Below are 27,297 nucleotides of genomic sequence, written 5' to 3' on the forward strand. Positions count from 1 at the left end.
GATCTTGTTGCTGCTGCAGGTCGGATGTGGTGCTGCTTTGCTTCTCGGTGGCCAACCCAGTCTCTCTCAGAAACTGCCGCGTCATGTGGTATCCGGAGATCCGGAGATTCTGCCCCAACACGCCAATTCTTCTGGTGGGCTGCAAGAATGACCTCAGGTACATCTGCAAGGATGAGGAGTACCTCCGCTACTGCCAGGACCGCTCGCCTCTCGTCAGGTGGGTCAAGCCACTCAAAAGTCCCTGGATAAAGAACATGAGTTGGTACTCACTGAATGGGTTAAAATCAGAAACTTCCATGAAAGTATTTTTATTTAATTAGTTTCATGTGATGAGAAATGTGGAAAGGGACATTCTTATGAAGATGTTTATTTTGTAATTACATAAGCTTAATGGTAAGAGAAAGGTGGAAAGGAAATCAGATATTTATATTTTTTCATCAAGCTTAGTGGCAGAAAGCAGATGTAGATGTCAAGTTTTGTGTGTCACCAGGCCAGTGCGGGAGTGTGACCTGGTGATGCCATGCGAGGGCCGAGCAGTGGCCAGGGAGATTGGAGTGGAGTACTATGAAACCTCGGTGCTGACCTACTTCGGAGTGAATGAGGTTTTTGACAATGTGATCAGAGCCGCCCTCATATCCCGGAGGCAGCAGCGCTTCTGGATGACCAACCTCAAGCGCGTCCAGAGACCTACTTTACAGGTACAGTGCTGTGCTGCTCCCAGCTTTATTCACCACACACTGGGAGGCAGGGGGCTTGTGATGTGGTATTTGTGCTGTTTGCAACCCAGTATGTGCTGCTAAATTTTCAAGTGCTGAACAGAAGTACGCTGATTCATTGCATTGTTCATCAGTTGACATTTTGGAATTAAACAAAAGAATTAAATGTAGACAAGCAAGTATGAATTTGCAGTAGGCTAGTCCAAGTGTTGATGACACCAAGCAAGCGGTACAAATCAGTCACAGTGTGTCTCAGTGAGGGTGTTTGAGGCCCATCTCCACCCTGCCCCACAGGTGCCTTTCTGCCCGCCCAAGCCCAAGGTACAGGAGCCGTCTCCAGTGAGGAGCACCCTGCAGGAGGATCTCCACTGCCTCCTCTCCTGTGCCGCCTTCACTGACCTGGTGCTGGTGGCCGGGGGCAGCACCACCTCCGGCGGCACCGTAGTCCATACTCACCGGTGGGTACTCCTCCCCCAGTGTTGCATTTCCCGTGTGTGCTAGACACTACCAGGCGCCGGCTGCTGAGAGGCTACTGTGGCTGCAGCACTAGGTCTTGTGGCTTGGTTGTAGTTTCTCTGCAGATGACAATGTTATGTTCTTGATGTATTATTTTTACTTACCTTTAGTATCTTACTTCTTCCTTTTACCCCCAGCTCCACCTTCCCTTCCATTTGTTGACACCGTACATCACTCAGGTGCTGTAGGGCATGAGACACTGCCAGTGATGTCATTGCTGATCACTTCACTGCCTTAGGTTCTTGGTGGCGGCTGCATCAACTGCCTTCCACAAGCTGCTCATGACAGATCTCTCTGACTGTGCTGCCACAAGACGTAGTTCAGACTCCAGCATGGTGAGTCCACAGCATTGGCTTCTTCTTAACATTCACTCACTCTTCAAGAAAATATGATAGAGAGATTACAGATAAAAAACCTATTTCTGGAAGATTTATTAAATGACAATTAAGCACTGTAATCATCTGTGGAGAGTTTTGTACTATATCTAGTTTCTACACACACACACACACACACACACACACACACACACACACACACACACACACACACACACACACACACACACACACACACACACACACACACACATTTCATCTCCCATCTATCTTGGTCACCCTACAGTTGAGTGGGACCTTCGGAGACACCACCTTGGGGAACTTCAACTCAGACACAGAATGCCTCCTGGCAAATGACCACAACCAGCACCGCCCAGCCAGGTAGGTGGAGCAGCTGCCTTCACCACAACACTCATAGTCTTTGTAGATGCTCTTCTCTTTAGTGTGTGTGTGTGTGTGTGTGTGTGTGTGTGTGTGTGTGTGTGTGAGAGAGAGAGAGAGAGAGAGAGAGAGAGAGAGAGAGAGAGAGAGAATTTGTGTGTGTGTGTGTGTGTGTGTGTGTGTGTGTGTGTGTGTGTGTGTGTTTCCTTCTTCCCAAAGCTAATGTTTTGGTGCTCAGGTAAAACACTACATAGACTACTCAAGGTGAGCATTGTAGCACAGAGGGTAGTGCACCATTACTACTAAACAGTCTCTCCTCAAGGTTTCTCTTCCATCATTCCCTTCATGAGATATGTAGCAAGGCTCACCCATCCCAGTAGCAAGTGACGGTCAGTGCCTGCTGCTCCTCCAACGTTTAATTTCTTCACTAAAGAATACGAGAAGCTGTGAAGCGCAGGTCCAGCATGCAGACTCTGACACAAGACCAGCGGCCCGGCATCCACAGAGAACTCAATCATCCAGCCTTCCAAGCCATTAGTATAGAGCAGGTGGGTGACATGCTCCACACACTGGTTCTTGCCACACCTCTGAATACTGTGCTACTGTGATGCATGAATGTGTTTAAATAAGGAATGTACTGCCATCATATTTGTTATGTGTTGTGAGATATCTAAGAGGACTGAATGAAGGGACTGGAAGCCTTCTCTATTTTTATTCCTATAATGAAACAAAGTATGATGTCTTGTCTCTGCTGGCCATGCCAATCATGTACAAGGTAGATGAATTGTGCAGCAGAGCTGGTTCTTCAAGATTCTGAAGCAAAATATATGGTTATGTTAACTGTTTTATCTTTAGTTGTAGAATGTGAAGTAGAAGTGCTTTGTTCCTCTAATGCCTCAGCTCTTGAATTCCTGAGGAAGTTTGGGAGAGTAAGAAAGCAACAGCTGCATATTAAAGAAACAAAGAGTAAAAGTAACTCTGAATCATCATGGGTAATCCTCTCACCACCAAATTCTACTCACGTGCCTTACATTGTTGTCTGTCATCAATGCTTGCAGTGGGACGACAGAGGTAGTGAACAGAGCAGCTGTGATCGTAGTCCCCGGCAGAGTCCGGCCTGGCTGCCCATTCAGACTGTGGTCCACCTCAGCAAGCTGGTCACTGGCTCAGTCTTGCGTGTCCTCCTTCACTTCCTCTACACAGGCACCATATTTTGTCGAGAGTGCCAGCTGCCTTCCATTGACCTTAGTGAGCTGAAACAGGCAGCAGAGTTCCTGGAGCTGCCTGAACTACAGATGTACACCTCAAACCTGATGAAGAAGGAGGAGTTTTTGAATAATGACCTGTCTCAGCAGTACTTACAGGTAAGATTTTGCAATGCATCTATCTCCTCATTAGTGTGCATCAAACTGAACTTTCTAATGTGTAATACTTATTATACAAATAATTTTCTCTGATTATGTTATATTATTCTATTATATGCTATGTCATATTTTAATAATATTGTAATAATAATGTAATTATGTGCAGATGCTGTCTGGGCGGCTAAAGGAGCTGTGTCTGGAGGGAGGCCTGTTCTCAGATGTAATGTTCCAACTGGAGGACGGCACCACAGCTGTCCACCGTCCACTGCTCATGGCTCGGTGTGACATGATGCATGCCATGTTCTCTGGAGACTTCAGGGAAAGCAATGCCAAAGTGGTGAGTGTGTGCACTTGAGATAGAGTAACTAACATCTATAGACCTGAGAGGCCTGGTGAATGGTAGTGCATTTTCACCTAGTGGCTAAGGCTGACCATCTTAAAAATTAAGCTCATCTTGGAATAAAGTGATGATATCCCATAGCTTATGTGGTCCTTACTTCCCATTTGAAATGAATCCAAGTCAAAACTGAGCAACAAAAGATTGTATGCATTGGTAAAATGATCATTGACATTATTTACTACTTAATTTTCAGATTACCTTCCCAGGAGTGAAGCTGAGAACCTTCCACATCCTGCTTCAGTACCTCTACACTGACAGTGTACCAACCCTCAAGATACGAGAGTGTTTGCCTGTGATAGAGCTCGGCAACCGCCTCTGCCTGCCTCGCCTCATCTCACTGGTGGAGATCGAGATCATTGATCTGTTCCAGCGAGTGATCCAGGCCGGTGGGGATGTCAGTGAGGACTGTATCTACTTGCTGGAGCCCCTACAGGTGCTGCCTTTCTTCCCACTTCTGCCAGAGCAGAATGACTTAAAACTAAATCTTATTTTTATTTCATGGAAGGTCTTTTAAATAACAGTTGCCATATTAAAGTAGTTAAATACATATACTATAAAACCAAACTTGGATATTGCAGTGTATTCTGATGTTTTGAAGGTACAGTTTAAAATTAAAATGTAAAAGTTATGTAATTAGTGTGGTGGAAATGTTCTGATCTTTGATGTGTTGGACACAGATGCACAATGCAGACCAGCTAGTGGAGTGGTGCCTCACCTGCATGGCCACCAACTACAACCATGTGTGTCACAAGCATACCAAACAGCTGCGTGCCCTCCACCCTGAGAACCAGGCCTACCTGAACCGCCACCGCTGGCCCCCTGTCTGGTGAGTGTGGTGTGTGGTGTGAGTGCCTCTGGTCAAGACAATACAAATTTGTTATATGTGCTGGTACTGCCTGATCATTGCTTCATGCATCCACTCATTCCTATCTTTTTGCATTTCCACACTTCTACAATATCTATACTGTATAATATATCATTTTTTCTCATTATTTATGAGTTGTGTATCATCCATGTATTAGATATATAGTATATAGATCTTGAAATATGCCATTTATTTGCATATCATCTATTTGCATCCATGTCTTTGTGAGTCTTGAATCCAGGTCACCTTACCCTGGTGGAGTCACTCATGACCCAGCCATACCATGGGGGAAAGAAATACCCACATACTCTTCCCTCAGACTCTCTTCATAAATACAAGGTAGAGCAATGAATAATGAGTGTTGGTTCATTCACTGACATCCATTATGTACATCTGTCTCATCTTTCTTGTCCATCCATCCATCTGTTTTGCACACTGAACATGACCACTGTCTATCTTTGCAACTGTTGTGTATCTTGAACATGCTCTTTATGGTTACCTATTTGAGGTTTATCATCTCTTTATTATGATGGTGAGACATTGCAGACGGAGAATGACAATTTAGTGTTCCCCAGACCCTGACGTAGATGCCTCTTCTCTTCTATCCCAAGAGAAATATTAGCTTGTTATATACATACATACATTATTTCTCTCATTAAGATAAAGAATGCCAAGGATAGAATAAGTATGCTAAGGGAAGCCTGAACCCAGTCTGAACATTACTGGAAGAGACAATTGAGCAGGTTTTATTTCTCCCATCTTCTGTACCCTTGATTTGCTTCCCTTACACATTAAGGACAAAAAAACGAGCACAGATGTACCAAATACTGAGTTAAGTAGCAATGGTGGAGTGAGTGTGGAGTCAAGCATAAGGTCTGTTGCTGCTAAGTAAAGTTGCTAAGCCTGTGTGTTGCCTTTAAGTAGCTTATACTAAGAGTTAAGTATCAATGGTGGGGCGTGTCTGGAGCCAAGTATAAGGTCTGGGGCTGCTAGGTAAGGTTGCTAAGGCCATATGTCTCCCTCAGCAATTGTGGTGCATGCAAGAAGCCAAGCATAAGGTCTTTAGCTGCTAGGTAAGGTTGCTAAGGCTGTGTGTCTCCCTCAGGTACCTCAAGGACTACGATTACTATGAGCGGTGCCTGATGGAGCGGCAGCGGGAGGAGAACCCCATCAAGCCTCTCAAGCGGTCCCGCAACACTGCCGGCTGCCTGTGCTTCACCTCCAAGAGTCGCAGGAACGCCGAGAAACAAAACTATCGCACAATGTAATTAAGTGTTCTGTTCTTTAGCCCAATGGTTTGCTAGTGGTATTCTCAGTTCCCAAAGCCTGCCTCAGCGGTGGTGTGATTAAGGAGTGCCGTCTTAGTGTATACATGACAATGATCCAGTCTTCATTAGATGGTTTTTATTATTTCTTTTTAGTAATGTAGTTATTTGTATTATTACTGTTGTTATTGTTTTGTTGTTATATTTTGACCTATTATTATTATTATTATTATTATTATTATTATTGGTATTGTTATTTTATTATTTTTACTACATAGTTTTTATTATATAATTATCATTATTATCATGCATTATTATTATTATTATTATTATTATTATTATTATTATTATTATTATTATTATTATTATTATTATTATTATCATTATTATTATTACTATTATTTCTATTGTTAATTTGGTCATTAGTGTTACCTGTCCACATGATATCAATGCAATTAAGGATATGAACACCTGTCTGTCAGACTCGTTAATCACACCATTCATAGTTCTTTGTGCTGTACCTAAGTAGCTTTTAGTTGTATTTTTTTTTCATTGCAAATAAACTGGTATACATACATACTACTAGAAAATTGCTCAATAAGTCATGTCCACATAAGAAAATCCAATACAGACAGATTTTTCTAATAATTTGCATTGCATAATTTTTAAAAAGCACTTACATAATGCACTTTTGATTTGTGAAGAAAAGATACTTAATTTCTTTTTGTCTTGAGTGCTAAGCTTGATTCATGTTTTTATTTATGGACATTAATTTTTAGTGCATCCTTTGTGAAATTTTGATTAATTTTGTTGAAGGAGCTGGGACACCTTTAGCGTGTTGCGGGCTTCTCTGAGCCAGGTCAGAAAGTGGGCAACAGCTGGCTCTCAAAAGTGATAAGCAAGATATGCAGACTTCTGCCCACCATTCTTTCTTCCTTTTGATTTTTGTTATGATAAGTGCTGCAAAAGTGTTGCCATCATTGACCAACTTGGACAAGAAACAGTGTGTGTGTGTGTGTGTGTGTGTTTATGTTTGTTGTCACTCTTAAAGTGCTGAACTAAAATTGGCATACAGTTGTTAAGAAAAATACAAAAATATCATCACCATATGTCATCATAAAAGTATGAAGGTAATAATCTAGAAACTATATCTTGTGTACCTAATTATTAATTAGGCTTATTAATGTAAAGATCTGTCATACACATTAGAGTTAAAGAACCCAAAAGTTTTAAAGAATGTGTGTGTGTGTGTGTGTGTGTGTGTGCTTGAAAGAGAAAGAGAGAGAGAGAGAGAGAGAGAGAGAGAGAGAGAGAGAGAGAGAGAGAGAGAGAGAGAGAGAGAGAGAGAGAGAGAGAGAGAGAGAGAGAGAGAGAGAGAGAGAGAGAGAGAGAGAGAGAGAGAGAGGCCCCCTCTATCCATGCATGCAGCACAAGCATGCCTCACAGTCAAGTGCTTTCAAAGTTTTGTTTATATTTTGCAATGTCTTAAACATAAGCAATATACATTAATTAATGTATAAGTTAAACATAAGTATACCTGTGTAGGAAGAGCTCAGTGCATGTGACTCACTTGTGGGTGTGTGGAGCAGGCAGGTGAGGCCCGCTAGCCAGGTGGTGAGTGTTGGTGCCACCACACACCACCATTGCTGCTGGGTCCACCAATCATGTTAATGTTCACTTATGCATATTCTTTTAAGTATATGTGCTCTGTACAGTGAATATAACCACTACAACATCATACATTAACATTCTGCACACACACACACACACACACACACACACACACACACACACACACACACACACACACACACACACACACACACACACACACACACACACACACACACACACACACACACACACACACAAACACACACACACACAAAAGGAAGGATGGATGGAACACTTGGAAAGAGTTAAAGTTTTAGTAAATAATCAATTTGGATTTAGGAGGGGAAGATCATGCTCCATGAACTTATTGTCCTTTTATTCAAGGGTAGTTGATATTGTGCAAGAGAGAGATATGGATGAGTGGATAGTGTCTACTTTGACTTGAAGAAAGCGTTTGACAAAGTACTACACTGAAGATTGCTATGAAAGATAAAAAATTATGGAAAAATTGGAGGAAGACTGCTGGAGATGGAGGATTATCTGGATGACAGAGAGATGAGAACTGTAATACAAGACCAAAATTCATCTTGGCTGAAAGTAACTAGTGATGTCCCACTGGGGTCAGTGTTGGGACCGATAATGTTTGTAATATATGTGAACGACATAAATGAAGAAATAGATAGTTATATGAACTTATTGGCGGATGGTGCTAAGCTGATGAGAAAGGTAGAAAATGTAAATGACTGTATGGTACTGCAAGATGATTTAAATAAGATAAATAGATGGAATAAATCTTGGCAAATGGAATTTAGTTTAAGTAAATGTAAAGTAATGGAGTTTGGTAATATTAAGAAAAGAATACAGTATCATTATGAGATGGATGGTTTGAAGTTAAGGAGTCAAAAGAGGAAGTGGATTTGGGAGTAACAGTTACTGAAAATTTGACTGGACAGACACATTGATAAAGTTACTGGAGAGATGATGAATTTGTTAAAAAGAGTAAGAAAGGCATTCTCATATTTGGATGAAGGAATGATAAGAAAGTTGTTGATTTCCATAAGACCAAGATTGGAATATGCGGCAGTGGTGTGGTCTCTTCATACAAAGAGGAATATTATGAAATTAGAAAGAGTACAAAGAGCAATCACTAAGATGGTTCTGGAGTTGAATAAGTCGACCTATGGAGAAATTAAAAATGTTGGAAATTCCTACCGTTGAAAATAGGAGAGAGAGAGGGGAGATTTAATAAACATCTATAGAATGATAAATGGTATGGAAAATGTGGACAAAAAATGTTTTATAAATTTAGACGTGCAGAGTACAAGGGGATGCAGTAAGAAGTTGAAGAAAGTTAACTGTAGAAGAGACATCAAGAAGTATAGTTTTCCTCATAGAAGTGTGAACAAATGGAATGAACTCAGTGAAGACATTGTCAATGCCATAACTGTCCATGCTTTTTAAGACGGGATACTATGAGATTACTCCCCCCCCCCCCACACACACACACAGACACACACACACTACATTTATTTGCATGCATATGTACATGCATGCATAACATTAGAAAAGAGGTAATTTTTAGATTTATCTTGATGTTGTAGCTTCTTTCACAAACCAAAGAGATGTGTGGCTCGCCAGTGCACACACATCACTGTGATCACTGTCACACCAACACTAGTTCACTGTTGGTCGCTAGCAGAGCAGTCATTTTTGTCATTTAATATTGACTTCTCATTTCTTTGTGTGAAGTGAGATTGCTACATGATTTCAGCAGTCTCATTTAGGTGTACTTGATTCCTGATCTTAGGCGCTACACTCTGAGACTCTGAACATCTTGACGAAATTGTATGTTGCTCAACTCCATGATTTTTTGCATATGATTTCATAATCTTGTGTTAAGGAACTATTTTTTCTATGATATTTTTTACATTGCTAGTTAGTGTGCGAATCTGGGTGAGCGAGCACAGCTGATGGATGGCGAGATGCCATCTGTGTTGACGTATATCTGTTGATTTAAGTTGGGATTTTTATACAATATTTGTACTACTAAATAACATTGTGTTGGTTTTACTGGGAATTGTGCTTTATATCATCTCTGTTTGTTGAGTGAAGCATTTGATTGTTTTACTTACCTGCTTACTGAACCACTACATACACAGCAACAAGTCATGATATCATAGAAGGATAGTTCATGTGGCATTTCCTGTACCAGTTGCCTTTCTTTTTTTCATTTCATAAGAACTTCATTATTGTTGGAAAATCAACTTTCAACCCTAAGTGGTGAAATGCAGTTGATGAGGAAAGTATAGTATTTCCACCATCAACCTCACAATCACGTGTCATCTCTGCTCATGGGCCACCCAGCCTTCAGCTCTGCTCCTTGAAACCTCTCACAAGGGTTTCTCTTTTGATAGCAACATACACACCAAACATATGCTCCTGGTCAATTTATTCTTGATACCCAAACCTTTAGTTTATTGTGCCTTATTTTGTAATATTAATCATCACTATATTGTGAGAAAAGACCTTCAAGATAGAGGACAAAACACCTCACACTGGGATAATGTTTGGAACAAATGTAAAAGCTGAAAGAGAGGAGAGATTATTTCATGGCTGTACTCAACAACTCATGAACTTTCTTATACAAGTAAGAGACATATCTAAGGTAAAAAATTGATATCCTTTGTTTTCATGCATAGTTCCATGTATTTTTATCTTGGTGCCACCCTGGTGAACCTGAGACTTGCTTCTTTGGCTTCTGTAGGAGACACTTTCCATGATGCACTGTACCTCTTATCACATGGTTAGCTTTATCGGAGTTCGCTCAAGACAAGAGGAGGAAGGCTGCCTTTCTTGGCTGTGATGAATTCTTATTTTACTTTTGTATATTTTTTGTCATATACCAGTAACTATCTTCTAGACTAACACCTCTTTGTAAGGTACTGCCTCAAGGATTGCTATCCACCACTAGCTCAGTCATCACCTATGTAACTGGGTTGTGAATTGGTGTGCTCTAACATGATTTGCTTAATTTCTCTTCATGACATCAATTTCATGAAATGTGATGCTCTTGTATTCAAACTACACTGAAAGTAAACACATGTATGATCATTGGTTTATATATGCAGGTTTCTTTGTGTGTGTGTGTGTGTGTGTGTGTGTGTGTGTGCAAAGAGGTTAAATCTTCAGTTTCCCAGGGTGGCAGCAGCAGCAGCAGCACCTTTGCCTTGTAAATATTACCTCTTTCCTTATACATGAATGCTAATTTCATCATGCCCTTGTTCTGTGATATGTTTCAAAATGAATATTCTTTTATTTTCACAAATATTTTGAGAACACTAACATTTCCAGCCAGAGGACAAATATTCCTCTGAGTATGTTATTTTAGAGGGGCAATGCATATGCAGTTTAGCACAAAATGAGTGTCTTGAACTGTACATCTTATTTACTTGCTTGCCAAAGACAAGATGACAGATATGGTTTTCATGAATCAATAACTAAGTTTTAGCAGTGCAGGAAAGATTACAAAATGATAATTTTTCCTCATCTTGTTATAGAAATGTAGTCTGAAATTTTATTCAAAATCCCCCTCTAAAAACTTGATAAAATCATAAGTGCTGAGGGTGACATGCCTTGGCAGCACTGTGTGGCTGCTGAGTGCACTGCCCAACACTGCCCAGAAGGGATAAACAAGTCTTATTCTTCTGACACAAGAATGTCAGAAACCAGCTCTCTAGTAACTTTTCTTTTTATAAAGCACAAATGCTGTGCTTTATATCAAAATTTTTTAAGTAAAGTAGCTTATTTATTCACACAAGTTTACCAAGCCATATAAATAATTTGTAAGGAGCTAAAATTTTGAGCTTTGATTGAAAGCGGCAAATTCTTCCCATTCATATAATGGTGATGAGCAGAATATTACTTAATTATATGTACAGCTAAATCCTGTAGTGACATTCTGAACCTAGAGAGCTTAGACTGAACCTTCTTGGTCTACATAACACTTACGGTTAAGACAGCCCATCAGTGTTAGGCTGGTGACAGCTTGAACAGTACTGTAACATGAAAGTGTTAACAATTGGTGTATGTAATGTCACTCTACCCAGTCTGACACATCTTCATTTCAAGAAATGGGTTGGGATAATACTACAACACAACTGCTTATTGTCTTCTCTTTTATAACAATATATTTTTGTTAGCCTTGCTAGTTACTGAAAGTTCAGCACCTGTAATCTTTTTAACAAGCCACTGCAAGCAAGACAGGCAGGTACCTGTTCTCTCAGTACAGGTAACACTTGTTCTTAGTTTTTTGGCAGCACAGCTCACGAAACCATCCATTATTTTTATTATGTGCATATAGATGTCTGTGTTATTTTTTACTGTTGCAAGAGAAAATATTTCTAACTTTAGACTATTACTGAGAACACAGATGACAATATATTTACCCTTCCCTATACTGTGACACAACCAGCTCCCTAGCCAGCCACATTATAATTGTTTTCCACCCACAGCGTTGTGATACTGCCTGGACCAGTTTCTTTGTGTTTAGAGTTAGGGTGTAATGTACCTTAATGTTTCCGTAGACCTGAACCTTTTTAATCCAGAAACACTGGGTATGAGGTAATGCAACGGTGCCAAGAAGGTGCTGAGGTGCCCCTGGGCTCCTGGCAAGTGTTGGACTCATGACTGTGAAGTTTTCTTAACTCAAGAATGAGATTAGATACATTAAAATTACTTTGGTGTGCCCAGCATATTATCTAAGTGAAGCAGAATATGATTAAGAAGGTTTGGGTGATTTTGCAGTTGCCCTGTAGTTCTGTGTATGGATATGGTAAGATGTGTATGTATATGTATATACTTTGTTTAAATAATGAGCCATAAAGCTTTGTACTTTTCTAAGATTGTAGTAAAGAAACTACGTGTCGATTTTAACTCAAATGAATGTACACTTCACAACAATGACCCAACTGCTGCTCTGGTGAGTGTCTCTCGAGCAGCATTTTTGTCCACTCCCTCACTCACCACCAGCAAGTACAACAGTCCATTGCTAGAGCTTCAATTACATAAATATCTGTAGGTAGTGTTTGAATATGTCAGGTAACATAGCCAACAGCATTTGGGATAAACACTCAGTCAGTCAGTGTCAAGAGATAGCCACAGTACGTAGGTGAGCCACAGTATGTAGGTGAGTGCTCAACTTGTAACTTGCATCACTGAAAATTTGGGCCTTAGAAATATTTATAGAAATTTTCATCTTTAACTTTTTTTAAGCACAGTATTACCTTGAAAAAATATAAATAAATAAATAAATAGAAATAGAAATATATATATATATATATATATATATATATATATATATATATATATATATATATATATATATATATATATATATATATATATATATATATATATATATATATATATATATATATATATATATATATATATATATATATTATAATATATAAAGATGATAGAAATAAAATTAAAAACAATTTTCATGGATGCTTCAACTTTTTTTTTCTCAGTACAGTATTACCTAGGAGAAAAGGGTGATATTAGAGATGCTGTGTGGGTCCATGCTTCAGTGGTGCTGTGGTGAGGTGATCATTTTAATTCAGGAAGGCAGGATTAGGTGGATCTTCAAGTGTTTGCAGTGTTTTGGTTCATCACATGTCAGTTCCTAATGGAGATGTAGAACATTACAAATTCTGATCTTTTCTCTTGCTTATAGTAATCAGTGTCTATAGTGTAGATGGTTATATTTGGCTACATCATTTGTTAACTTTCACATTGACTTCCAGTAACAGGGTACACTTAATTCTTACTAAAGTGAAATTTGCTTACTGTTCTTCCCTAGTAATAAATTATATATATATATATATATATATATATATATATATATATATATATATATATATATATATATATATATATATATATATATATATATATATATCAAATAACAATTCTCAGTTTTTGTTGTGTATCATAATACCATTAGAGTACCATACATTTTTTTTGAAGACTTAAGCAAAATTCATACTTAGCTGTACAGAACAAGTATATCAGTGAACATTTATAGTTGTCACACACCAAGTAGATAAAGTCGGGATAGTACATTTAGATACAATATACTCATCAGTTAAGGATGGAAATTTTATGAAGATTCTCACAGCCATCATGAAAGCAACTTAAACAGTACAACTGATGTAGCTGAAAACTGTTTAGTGTAACATGTATCACAGGCTGTGAGATAACCAGTGTAAAGTAAACTTGTCTTCATGTTTGAGAAATGAACTGGTGATGCCTGTCTGTCTACCTGCAACTTTTTAATACACAATACTGTAATGCTAGATGACTTAGGGGATGTCCCTTAGAGGCTCACTCTGCCTCCCTCAAGGTGTGTGCAGGAAAAGGTCATTGGTGCTACATCACCAGGATTGGGCTTTTCATAATGATCATGAAATCTTTCATATTGCTTTGCATGTATATTCTTTTTACTGTGGGTAAATGTTTAAATAATGAAGTCTTTGATGATAAAGTTTGGAGAAAGTATTAGTCTACCTGAAATTTATTAGATCAAGGTAATATACAATCACCAGACATTTTATGTTGAACATAAGGAGTTGTTTTTTTAATATAATTTCCAAAAATATTGTAACATTCTCTCGTAAGTGTGTTGCACCTTTTTGTTTAGTCTTCAGTTCACATTTGGTGGAGAGTGGCTGGTACTGAGAGGGTTTGTGCATGTTATCTGCATGAATCTAAGGAAGAAAAACTTAACAACTGCTTGAAGACAATGTATTATAAGAATTTTTATACTCTGTATTTGTACTATTGAATGATTTTAGGGCATTGAAGAGCATCAACTTGTTTGGTCCCACAAGGAAAGATGAGACAATTATGGAATCCTTGCTACAGAAAGACTTGGTATTACTTGTGTCAAAGAAATTTTTAAAATATGCGCTTGAAAACCTAAATATGAGAATATCCTTGTTGCCTACCAGTGAGTGTGTCTTTGCTCTAACACAGGCAGCTTGCGGCCATATGCAGCACCACAGAGGCTGCCTCGTGGGAAACTATTTTTTTAGTCAGAAACTTTTTAATGCAGAAAGTAGTATTATATAATTGCTCTGTGATACTTCTAAGCAGCCATCATGGGAATACATATATAGAAAACATGGAAAAAAAAATTGCTTGCCTTGAGGCATGTGTAGAGCCACTTGATCTCTGAGCTGTGTCTGGTCGTACTGCAGCCTCCCCATTTGCACACATCATGTAGCAATCACAAATATGTATCAGAATAGTATTAAGTGTCATTTAGTCTTTGTGATACCATCTTCTCCATAAGACAAACGCACAAATGCATCTCATAGACATCATTGTCACCCCTCAGAAGATCCCAGCAGGCCCGGCACGCTGCCAACATCAACCTTGACCAACTTCTAATGCAGGGAAATGTAATTGTTCATTGCCAAAAATAGATTATTGTTTTTGTAAGAATCACGTGACATTTTACTTTCATGAGATAAGAAATTTCAACCCATGTGCTGTGTTAATTCATTAGCAACTCATGTGTGCAGCATAGTTATGGCTGCTCTGGTATGTCACTAAGTATTATTGGTTCTGAGATGCACTCATGAAATTTAGGTTGATGTACCTTAGACAGTTCATGAATGTTGCTTTATACCTGTAAGATCTCTGGAACACTGGAGACTCATTATCACAAGTTAGTATTTGAGTGGTAATGGCAACTGTGGGTGTGTGTGGACTGTCAGTGTAGTACTCTGTGTGGAGGCGAGAACATTGCCTCAAGAATGACTGAATGACGTCTATACACATAATGTGTGAGGGTGGAGTTTTCTGTAGTGGTGAGTTGCAGTGAGTGGGTGGACCATCAGCCAAAGGTGTTCATGAGTTCACTTGTAACATAATGATTTACAGTGTGATGCTGTCTGGTGATTAGATGGCTCAGTCCACCTCTTAATCCAAGTATGGTAGGAAAGAGGCTTGTATAATTTTCTTATGGGGAAAGGATGAAGTGGTTAGCCTAATGGAGAGAGATCAGATGTTTTTTGGAGAAAGCTTGCTTGAGTTGCTGAGTTTCTTGCACGCAGCCTCAGACTCATTTTCCAAGAACAATCATGGCCCTAGGCAGTGTAGATAACGTACATCATTGGAAACTGTAAAATAAGAATTAGATATTTGCTATTTTATATATGGCTTTTGACAACCTCAATAAATGTGAATGACCCGTTGCAGTTTTTACATTAGAGGAACCTATTTTTTTGTGTATGCAGCAGTTATCACACTTGGTACTCTAGCCATATGGATGCATAATGCACAAGGTTCATGCCAGTAGATCATAGTTCTCCTACAAGACCTCTAGAGTCCACTCCCGATCCTCCCTTACTCACCTAACCTCCCCTTGAGGCCTTGCTATATGCCAGGCTCTCTGCCCTCCTATCCCTTCACCATGTATGTGTGTGTGTATATATATATATATATATATATATATATATATATATATATATATATATATATATATATATATATATATATATATATATATATATAGCTCATTCTAGCATTTTTCAACATGTAATTTTCATCATTCCAATAGGTGTATTATATTTTTTTGTTATATATTGTAGCTTTACTGAGTGATTTGCTCCTTAGTCTCACATAATGCTTCAATATAATGCAAGTGTTGTGTAGGACTGTTGTTGATTACACCGCAGCAAACAGTTATCCCCTTTCGCAAAACACATTTTGAGACTTGTTTGCAGACAGGCTAATAATTTTCGTATTTTTGCACCCTTCTTGGGGGATTTACAAGTACAGAAGGTGAGTTTCTATCTCTTTGAGTGTTCTAATGAGATGTGGTCATGATAGGCTGGTGACTTGAGAATCTTAGTCTGTATCATGAAGAGCAATAACAATGACTTTTTATCTACTTAGACGTCCAAAAGTCCAAATGACTGATTGCTTCATGTCACACCTTGTCTGTAGTGCTCATGTATGTTTTTTGCTTTACTTCATGGGATAATACTGCTTATTTCTAATTGCCACAGTCAACATGTATCAAGTGTTGAGGTTGTGGGAAGAAATAGTTAATAAATGGCCAATTGCTAATTATGAAGCATAGTATCATAGTAATGGCTGCATGGCCTCACCTTAATCTGGTATGCTGGCAAATCAACAGGTACTCATGTAAAGACTAATTGAAAGTGACCACTGTCTGTAGAAACCCATAGAGTTCAATTCATTGTGTAGAGTGACAGTACATATTGGAATGCCTCACACACCTAGTGCTGAAGTAAGTAATAGACAAAAACTGGTACTAAATGTCAGTAGATCACGGCCACACCCATCTAAGCTTGCCTCTCTTCAGCATTCTCCCAAAATTCCCAAAGAGTAATGGCCAAGTATTCAGGCCTCAGAACCTGTCCTCGCAGCAGCTCACCACCTCAAGCAGGCTTTATTGTAGACTATTTTCCCCTGCTCCTTTCAATTGATTTTTTGGAGCTTGGTAATGGTACATAGTCCAGCAACATGCTGTACTCACCTCCACTGTACTTAGTGCTTTCTCTCGGGCTTATGTCCTCTGATCTGTTGAAAATCTATCACTTGTTGGGCTTTGTAAGATCATCAGCATATCTGAGGACTTGAGACTGATGGAGAACACAAAACATAGTGTTAGTGAGAACGCAAGTTTACTGGACTTATAACCACGATTGTACGAAGTGCTTTGTGTGGTGTGTGGGGGAACATGGCAGTAGTGTGTTGTGGAGTGATTTGTAGGAATAGGAGATGCTAGTGTGATTTGACACTAATGAAAGTTAGCATGCACTGCCGCAGTGTGTCGAATGTTGTAGTGAATTAGCGGGATTTTTAGTGAAGATATGGAATTCATTGGTTATGTATTTACCTCTAGTTTGGAGTTTCTTAGTGATGTGTATGCTGTATGGTATATTTGGATGTGTGAGGTGGAGATTAAGCTGTTGATAAGGTGTGAAATCAGTACACAATAATGTACAAAAATATCATGGAAAGATACGATATGGAGATGATTACAATATGGGTGTATGGAATAGTCAGATGATGTAAGACGAAAATGAATGTGAAGAGTACCAGTAAAGTTCTGAAAGCTAATCGCTGTTTTTACAAGTAAGAGCAGAACGAAAGATTGGTGTTGGTATGGCAGCAGAGGGGCGTGCGCGGAGTGACGGCACAGGCCATGCGTAGAGTGTCGCACAATGCAGGAATGAGTGTAACGTCAGTAGTATGAATCGTGTGGCAGTCAGTGTGCTACTTACTTAAAGGAGGTTCGGTGTGGCGTTAGGTGCTGAAAGAAGTTATTTGTGTGTTAACGTAATTGTATAACGCAAAATGTCTCTTTACAACAGGGAAATGTATTATGTAATCTATATGATGTAGGGAATATAGAGGTACCGGGTATAGCCTTTAGATGAGTAGAGGAGTCTTAACCCAGTAACACGTGTCTCCTCCACAGGGCCTACAACACGTGTAGCTGGTACTGCTGGCCCTGGATCGAGAACCTTTTATGAACCCACCTGCCACTTCACCCTCGCCGGCCATCCATCAGCTGAACCGTCGTCCTTCTCACCGCAGTCACCTCACCATTATCATTCGCCTCCGCCAGTAGTCTTGACTAAAGTTTTAGTTTATTTTCTCTTGTTTTAGTAACGTCATTCATCGTCAACTGTCACCTTTCGTATGTGATCATTAGGGAGTAGCAGCCACCTGTCATTCACGTCGGTACCGTCACTCATTACCGGGGGACAAGAGTTGTGTTGTCCTCCGTGAGTTTGGAGGAGACGCCGCCGCGGCCTGGTGAGGTGTGGCTCACCTGTGTTCACTGGTCTCACCTGTCTTTCATTACCTACATGGTGACACCTGCTTGGCGGGATTGTACAAACGCATACGTGCGTGCAAATATACTTTTGAGTTACGTTCTTTAGCAGAAAGTTATGTATAATACGATATTTTGTTGGTTTTCAAAGTATGTGCCATCCTCGAAATCGCCGAAAAAAAAGCAACCTTATCAGATCGTGAGTATATTTCTACAGTTTTGTCGTGATATGGTTGATTTAGAACTGTAGGATTTTGTTCCCCGCCCCACTGCCTGCCTTGCCAGGTCCCGGGCCGTCCTCCACCACCACCACCACTACCACCACGCCATCACCACCACCACCACATGAGCATCCGTCTGCAGCATCACTCGTCAAGGCCTTGATGTTCCGCTGTTGGGGATTTTCCTTTCTCCATTATGAACAAACTTGGTATTGTGTAGTGAGTAAATGTACATAGTTTCTGTAAATCTTATAATTGTATCATTTTTATTTTTTATGAGGAAACTCAAATTTTGGAATAAGTAGAAGACTGACTATACAATAGCTCTCAAGGGTCACTGTTGAGCAGACTCGAGTTTAGCGGTCGCCAGAAGCTGACATGCATGTACTACGCCTCACTCAACAAGATAATGACTCAACTGGTCCAGAAATATTCAACCATAATTCTCACATCAGGTACCTACTCAAATCTGCTTCGAGGGTTGTGACAGCTGCTGCCACACGTCTTGCCGCGAGTCCTGCACTACGGCGATAAACAAGATATCTTTTTTTGTATCTCTTGTCTGCCGACCCAAAAAGTTGGCTCTTTTATCAGGAATGATCCTCTTACATGCTCATCTATCAAGTTACTGGAGAAGCTTAAGTTTTAGTATTAATATTACGAATAAAAGACATTTTTTTATCAACGTTCGTTCATGTGTTATGTGTTGCAAAATGATGTAATATGTATGGCTGTGTCAGGGAGAAGGTCTGGCAGGGTAGCCAGCGGCTGTGTTGCGGCGCTCAGTGTTGTAATAAGCGTGGCGGCTGGTAACCAAGGAGCCCTTGGGTGAAGTCTTGCTCCGGGCTGCCTCTAGGCTCCTTCTTCCAGCAGCACACACTCCAACCTCAGAGCCAGCCAGAAAGCACCCGTGACCGGCAGCTGACCGTGCACAACGCTCCACCTGCTCTTATGAGTACATCCATTGATTCCCGGCTCATTACTATATATACCTTTTCATGCTAAAATCAGGTACATCTTTTCAAACACCAGATATATGCTTCCCATCCCCGGAAGATAATCGCTCTGTCTTCGTTGTTCCCTTCTTTTACAGTTCGAAACAAAGAAGAGACTTTTGAAGTCAGTATTCGGGAGCGTTTCAATCCCCCCAAGCCACAAACCAGCGCTTCCTTCCGTGCAGGTATCAGCGTTGAGCCGGTCGTTGCAGACTGCCTGCCGAGGAGGGACTGATGTGTTCTGCCCCGTACTGTGATGTTCATTATCGGTGTATTACATCGCTTCATACTTTTGTGTTCAGTTGCACATTTATCAGTGGTTTACACACGAATTAATTTCGAATAGTGCTCAGGCACGTCACACCAAACCAATGTACTGTGGAAGATGTTGCACAAGAAGTGGCCTGTTGTGCACTGTTTCATGATCTCATACCTCATAACACACTTGCCGCACCACCACCACCACCACCACTACACACATCCACACCACAGAACCATATCCCGTGTGACTGCATAACCATGTACTGCCGGAGCCCAAAATTCTGCAGTAGCTTCTCATGCCATCACGATACTTTCTAGGTTTCATTGGCTGTGCACTCACGCTGTGTGTGATCCCGACCTCCACTCATCAGTAACAATAAAAGATAGCGCAATGTTACGCCGTTATTGTTATTCCTCCCTGAGATTTATTCCCTCTCAACTTTTGTTCCGCCATGATGTTAACTAGAGGTGGAGTGGCTGGGGTGTTCCTCCCTATCGCCATCTACTGGCCCATCGCTCGGGTTGTGGTCCCAGGAATTCGCCAACGCTAATATTTACCGTAAGTCACGCGCCGCAGCCCATGCACCCCGGTTTTCTTGCTCCCGGTGTTTCCCTCCGCTGGTTCCCGCCTTATGCTGTTGATACACAAGCCAGATATCTTCCCGTGAACACTCTTGTTATTACAAGAATTCTTTGGCATTGTTGAATTCCATGCATCACAGAAGAGTTCTCACTTGGACTATATTTAGACTACGGGGATTATTAAGTGGATTCTGATGGGTGTTGTTTCTCAGTGATGCTATAGAGTCATTGCTGAACGATCACTAAGTCCCCCCACAAAAAAAAAAAAAACCCTGAGAGCTTCAAATAAAGAATATGAAAAGTATTGATGATCCACTAAAATATTTGATAATGCGGTCCATGCATGGATTGTATATATGATTCATTTGATTGCCCTTCCTGATGCATTGATTATTGGTGTGCATTTCATCTCCATAAACTTTTTTTTTTTTTTTTTCTGGTATATCACTCCTTGGAAAAAGTCCCAGAAAACTGGAAACAAGGTTTTTAGTTCGGTGGCAAGAAGAAGCTAGCTGTGTTGCCAGCACTTCACTGGGCCAAGAACGTCATTCTGTTGCATTTGTAGTTAGACTCGGATGAGATTGTTCATCTCCCCAAGTACGCATTTTATATATATATATATATATATATATATATATATATATATATATATATATATATATATATATATATATATATATATATATATATATATATATATATATATATATATATATATATATCAGGAAAGTTGATGCTGAGTTTCAGGCTTTTGTGCTGTTTATTTTAGTTTGTTTTTATTAAAATCTGGTACGCTGGAAATTATTTGGTTTCTATTTATAGTGTACAGGGGGAAATTAGGGAGGGAGAGAGAGAGAGGGTGTGTATGACTTTAATTCCCCTTCTTCACTTCCTTGCTCTCCTTGCAACGAACCACAATCACATGAAAAGAAACAAATGTAATATATATATATATATATATATATATATATATATATATATATATATATATATATATATATATATATATATATATATATATATATATATATATATGTATTTATTTATTTATTTATTTATTTATTTGTTTATTATATTTTATTTATTTATTTATTTATTTGTTTGTTTATTATATTTTATTTATTTATTTCTTATTTATTTATTTATTTATTTATTTTTTTTTTTTGTGTGTGTGTGTGATTTAAACCTTATACAAACTTTAACATGTAGCAGTTATTTTTCACCTAATTCCTTGGCTTGCGAGTTCAATCTCGGGAGGTCTCTCTCTCTCTCTCTCTCTCTCTCTCTCTCTCTCTCTCTCTCTCTCTCTCTCTCTCTCTCTCTCTCTCTCTCTCTCAGTCCTAACCAGCGCCATATGACTTCATTACAGGGGACCTATAACTTATTTTTCTTATCACGTACAGTTGAGAAAAAAAAAAAAAAAAAAAAAAAAAAAAAAAAAATATATATATATATATATATATATATATATATATATATATATATATATATATATATATATATATATATATATATATATACACTTCAGTAGCTCATGCATGACTGCCATGCACAATCTTTTGCGGCGCCATCCTTGCTGTTGTGGCGCAGTAAACTAATCAGTCATTCTTTATTTTCTATGAAGTTGAGGCATGGAGCCACATGGATATTTGATAGGTGGTATTTGACGTCACATATCGCTACATTTGTTTGTTACGAAAGTTCTTTTCACTTATTTTTAGAAGTGTTCTCTTGCCAGGACAGTTTATCAAAGGCTACAATAATGATTAGTTCTGCTCTCATGAGTGATCTTTCTTTTTTTTCTGTTAATGTTGCAGAATCCTTGTTAAACAGTCAGTAGAATCATCAAAACAGCCCTGGAAATACCAGTAACTCCCACTACAACTTGTTAAATGTAAGATAAAAGGCGACGAAATGTTTAGGAATACGGGCCAACTCCTCAGGGGAAAACTTCATTAAACACAGTCGAGTTAATTAGAAAGGATAATAACGTACAAGTCTGAATTTGCACCACCTAGTCTTGGTTATCTTTGTGCCAGCACTTTTATACTAGTAGCATCCAATATAAACTATGATCAGGAATACCTTCAGAAGCTGTGACATTCATGTATCTGGCGTGAGGGAGAGACCGAAAGCTGCAAGGAGTGAAATGTAGGAAAGATGTGGTGAGTGGTAATAATGAAGTACATTATAATAACTGTGTTATTCAAATGAACACACACACACACACACACACACACACTATAAGAAGTAGAATGTAGCTAGTCCGTATATTCTCTCTCTCTCTCTCTCTCTCTCTCTCTCTCTCTCTCTCTCTCTCTCTCTCTCTCTCTCTCTCTCTCTCTCTCTCTCTCAGAAGTTATCTACCAAGCAATAAAGGCTGATAGATAGATATCAGTAAATAATTCGTGACATGGCACTAACGTTTTGGATTATGATGGCAATGAAAAAAAAAAACATACTTAATAGGTAAATATGCGCAACACTAAATAGACAAGGAAAGAATAGGAAGGAGGAAAAGAATGCAGTTTTGGAGAGAGAGAGAGAGAGAGAGAGAGAGAGAGAGAGAGAGAGAGAGAGAGAGAGAGAGAGAGAGAGAGAGAGAGGATTGATGAAATTAAATTAGAATACTTAATGCCTATGTTTGAGACACCCACCGAAAAAAAAAAAAAAAAAAAACTGAAACATATAGTGAACACGGAGTTTGACTGAAGACCTTGATTGACTGTAAAATTGACTAAAAAGCGGCAGATAAGAAAAAAAAAGTTCAGATAGACAGTAGCGATAGACAAAAAATAATATAGCAAAATGTATAAGGATAAGACGGCTAAATACATCAAATACGGGGGAAAAATATGAAGTTGACATAGTAGCGAAATTTTGAGGCGCGGATACGAGAGAGAGAGAGAGAGAGAGAGAGAGAGAGAGAGAGAGAGAGAGAGAGAGAGAGAGAGAGAGAGCCAATAAAATAACTTAACATGTAGAGCACGAAAAGACAACTAAGCACACCAAACAAGCCCAAGACATATTAGAACTGATCAAATTAAGAAATTGACAGGGGACGAGGGGTAGAGAGATAAAGAAAGGGAGAGAAAGATATATAACACTAATAGCTAACTGACAAAAAAAAAAAAGAGGAAAAGACAACTAAATACATAAAACAAACCTTTTGGATATATAAAAGTGATCAAATAGAGGTTTAGGGCGCGGGTGACAGAGGGCGAGAGAAAGAGCGAGAGAGAGAGAGAGAGCACCAGTCAGCCAGCAGCAAGACCAGTCAGTGTGTTTTGAACCTTTGCAAATGGCAGATGTGCGTCTAGTGCTCGTCAGGGGCTAGTGTGCCGTCCCTCTGACCCTGGACAAGGTGGAGTAGCCCAGCACCACCATGCCCGACCCTCCTATCATGTGAGTGTTGCAAGACGTGTGTGTGAGAGGGACTTTTGACACTGTAGGGCAAGTTGAGAGAGAGCTGGGTGGCCCTCTCCTCTCTCACTCTTATTGACAACATTGCTCTGGGTTTGTTGGGTTGTGTGTGTGTGGTGTTGTTTTCGTGGGTATTTTGGTATTTTTTTTAGGGTTTATGTTTTTGATGTGTTGTGATATTTGTGGTGTGTGTGTATGTGTGTGTGTGTGTGTGTGTGTTTCAGGGTATTGACAGCATATTAGTGTTTCTGGTGGGTTTGTTTGTGTGTTGCTGTTTCTCTGTGGTTATTTTGTTGTTTTGGACATGGTGTGTTGTGTGGTGTGGTGGTTGTTTAACAAGGTGGAGTGTGTGTTGTGGTGTGCTTGGTTCTGTTCTGCCTGCTGACTGCATATTACTATTTTTGTTTGAGTTCCGTGTATTCCTGGACATTTTTTAGGGTTGTTTTGGTGTAATGGCGTGGTATTTGTGTGTGTTGTGGTGTGTGGAAAGAGAATACACAAGCCATCAAATGTTTGTGTTTTAAGTTCTGTTAAGTGACATGAAATTGCTTTTTATTTTGTTTATGTATATACAATTTTTTTTTTTTTTTCAATCTGTCTGGTTTTATGGACTGAGAGTGTGGATTGTTTTACTGTACATCAAACAAGGTTGAGTGTTCATGGGTTGCTGTGAAGTGTTGTGTTGATGAGAGTGTTACTGAGTTAGTTGGGTGCTGCCCATGGGTGTCTTTGTCGCCAATGTTACACACCACTACCCTCACCTCACACTCCACCTCAGCCAAGATACACAGTACAGGAATGAACAAGTGGTGGAAAGAATCACAGGAAATTACAAACTCTTTATCATGTTGGTGGCAGGAAGCTGTGACATAATTACTGAAGTAAGCAAAGATTTGTTTTTATCTCCTCACGTTCACCATCCTAACTGTTGTTTACAGTTGCCTAATTATTAACATGTATATTATCCTAATTGCCACAAACGATCTTCTAACTTATGTTTACAGTCACCTAACTGCCATGTACAGGCTCCTAATTGCTCTATACTGTCTCATAACTGCTGCATACAATCTCCTAACTCCTGCTTACAGTTGTCTAACTCCCACTTATAGCCTCCTAACTGCTACGTATGGTCTCCTAACTGCTTTGTACAGCTGCCTAACTGTCATACACAGTCTCTGAATTGTCATCTTCAATCTCTTAATAGCCTAAACAGCTATAAGCATTTCCAGATCATAGCTGGTGCCAAGTATAACCTTCTAGCTGACACTGAAAGGTTAGTAAAACCAGTCAACCTAAAATGCATCAAAATCTATCAAAATATTTGTGTGAAAATATGGAAGGTTAGTAAAACAAATATTAACAGTGAAGGGTTATAAGCGTGTTAAGATTTGCGGAAGTGGAGTGTTTTTTTAAGGAATGTTAGTATTGGCTGTGCTTAATGGCAGGACAGTCAAGGCTGACTAATGTCCACTTAGGCCTTCGTGGTCATCTTGGCTTGTGTGGATGTGGGTCGGCCTTGACTGTCCAGCCACTGCTAAGCTCGTATTGGTTGTTCATGCCCATAGTGCAATGTGGCAGTAGTAATGTTAGTCTGGTGTGAAGGCCACTAGAGATTAGGCTTGGTGGAGCTTATAGAATGGTTTATTTTTTTGTTTTTTTGTGGTAATTTTAATCCTGGAAGATTGCTTCAAAGATGCTTGGATTGAAGAATGTTTGGATTTCATAAAGAAAGTTGGTTTAGAAGTTATAGCATGTTCTTGATTCCTGGAGGTTATGATGGTTTGTTGTTGTTTGTGACACCACAGTTTTGTTTTGATGCAATCTCCCTGTTGTGGCTGGGGGACAGTGGTGTGTGATGCTGTGGTGTTAGCAAGGTTGTTGATAAAGCACACACCCATGTGGATGTTAGCAGAGGAAATACTTCATAATGTCATAACTGTTTCTTTAGTGACAAATGATTACCAGGATGTACTCATGTATTTTGCCAGAAATAGATATTAATCTGTCTATGGGAACCAACTTCCATTTTAAGTGCCATGCATCTATTAGGTATAATGAAGGTGACTATGCCATGGAGATGTTATGCTGGATAGTCTTGGGCTGAGGGACCCTGATACCGCTGGTTGGCAGCTTCCATAGGGGAAGGTCACCCAAAATCAAACTTGCTGTTCATCAGAGGAGGGGACTGTGAGAGAAACCTATTGCTCCAAACACATGAAAAGCTGTCCAACTTGTATGGGAAAATGTGAATGTTAAATGAAATATTGATGATGCTGATGAGGATAGTAGTGGATGGGTGATCAATTGACTGATGTAAACAATGTGCAAGACAGTGGATGCCTAAGTTGACCTTTGTGTCACAGCACTTGTATTGGTAACAGAAGCCCCTGAGCTGCTAATAGTGACTACAGATTGTAGTATGGAGAAATTGCTACACCAAAAAGATGCGACTTAGATAGAACACTATCAGTTTAGTTTATTAACAAATCTGCATCAGTCAGTCGAACCACTGCACCACCAGGCCTTGGTGTTAGCCCTGATGGCCCAGCCTTGTGTGTGGGTGAGCACCACATTAGACTGTGAGAGTAGATGTAGTGTGACTTCAGCTACAGTATGAGATGCAGAAATGTAGAATGTTAGATTTCTTCTTAAATTATGGGTAAAGTCATGAGCATAGGCTAATGTCTATTATAAATCTTTCTCAGTGTTGTAACATTGGTTAATAGAACACTTGAGATGAAGCATGAGGTGTGATATATAGAGGTAAACAACAACATTAACTTATACATGTCACTTTAATACATTCCTACAGGTGCCAGTGGGTGCCACAGGTGCTGGCACTCATCACAGGTGTTGCACCCTGCTACATAAATAGAGGCAGGATTTTATTATTTAAATTTAATAATATTTTGATATTAAGCTTAATTAAAGTGTACTTATAGATAAAGTATACATACCAGTAAATATTGTTCATAAGAAGCAAAGTATTTGTGGGAATAAACCTTGTCTTGGCTACCCACCTTGATGGGAGGTGTCGGCCTGGCACACACGTAGAAGAACTGTGATGAATAGATGTGTCTTGCCAACACTTTTCTGAGTGGATGTGCAGCACAACTTTGATGGCACTGCAGTTCCTCCTTGTACAGTTGTTTGTGATGTTGCCAGTCACATGTTGACTGATTAATGCTTACACGGTGATGCTAACTAACTTTGCATCCTGTACTGCACTTGAAAGGTATACATAACTTTTTAATTCAGGTTTATGGAAATTAATATATGTAGAGTGATTATGTTTATGGTCAGCACTCAGTGAGAATCAGTTCACTGAGCTGAAATCCACAATTGCATGACTGGGTGAAATATATAGAAAATTGCCCTTCTCATCAAGGTTTTTTTATTCCATGACTTACCATCAGAGTTTGGCCGAGATTTTTGTTTATTTTATGATGGGGTGAACATAATAAGGATTCCAGTTCA

General features: G+C 39.3%; 2 protein-coding genes across 5 annotated transcripts in view; both read left to right on the top strand.

Annotated features, from left to right (window-relative positions):
* LOC135110279 (rho-related BTB domain-containing protein 1-like) overlaps positions 1-20,212 on the top strand; it is a 107,566-nt gene extending 87,354 nt beyond the window's left edge. For 3 of the 4 annotated variants that reach the window (XM_064022439.1, XM_064022437.1, XM_064022438.1), the window contains exons 4-15: positions 20-217; positions 491-698; positions 1,011-1,174; positions 1,471-1,567; positions 1,854-1,948; positions 2,382-2,496; positions 3,007-3,312; positions 3,479-3,649; positions 3,906-4,145; positions 4,390-4,538; positions 5,683-5,841; positions 6,659-7,732. In XM_064022439.1, the coding sequence (XP_063878509.1) occupies positions 20-217; positions 491-698; positions 1,011-1,174; positions 1,471-1,567; positions 1,854-1,948; positions 2,382-2,496; positions 3,007-3,312; positions 3,479-3,649; positions 3,906-4,145; positions 4,390-4,538; positions 5,683-5,841; positions 6,659-6,737 (1,981 nt within the window). In that variant the 3' untranslated portion in view covers positions 6,738-7,732. Of the gene's footprint in view, positions 1-19; positions 218-490; positions 699-1,010; positions 1,175-1,470; positions 1,568-1,853; positions 1,949-2,381; positions 2,497-3,006; positions 3,313-3,478; positions 3,650-3,905; positions 4,146-4,389; positions 4,539-5,682; positions 5,842-6,658; positions 7,733-17,978 lie in introns of those variants that run through there. The other variant, XM_064022440.1, reaches the window with a different exon arrangement.
* Positions 20,213-23,642: 3,430 nt separating this feature from the next.
* Positions 23,643-27,297, top strand: part of LOC135110281 (protein pellino-like) — a 59,293-nt gene continuing 55,638 nt past the window's right edge. Inside the window, exon 1 of the mRNA XM_064022443.1 lies at positions 23,643-23,802. Coding sequence (XP_063878513.1) covers positions 23,783-23,802 — 20 coding nt within the window. The 5' untranslated portion in view covers positions 23,643-23,782. The remainder of the gene's footprint in view (positions 23,803-27,297) is intronic.

This window comes from Scylla paramamosain, chromosome 20 (assembly GCF_035594125.1).
Source record: "Scylla paramamosain isolate STU-SP2022 chromosome 20, ASM3559412v1, whole genome shotgun sequence".
In the NCBI taxonomy this organism is placed as follows: Eukaryota; Metazoa; Arthropoda; class Malacostraca; order Decapoda; family Portunidae; genus Scylla; species Scylla paramamosain.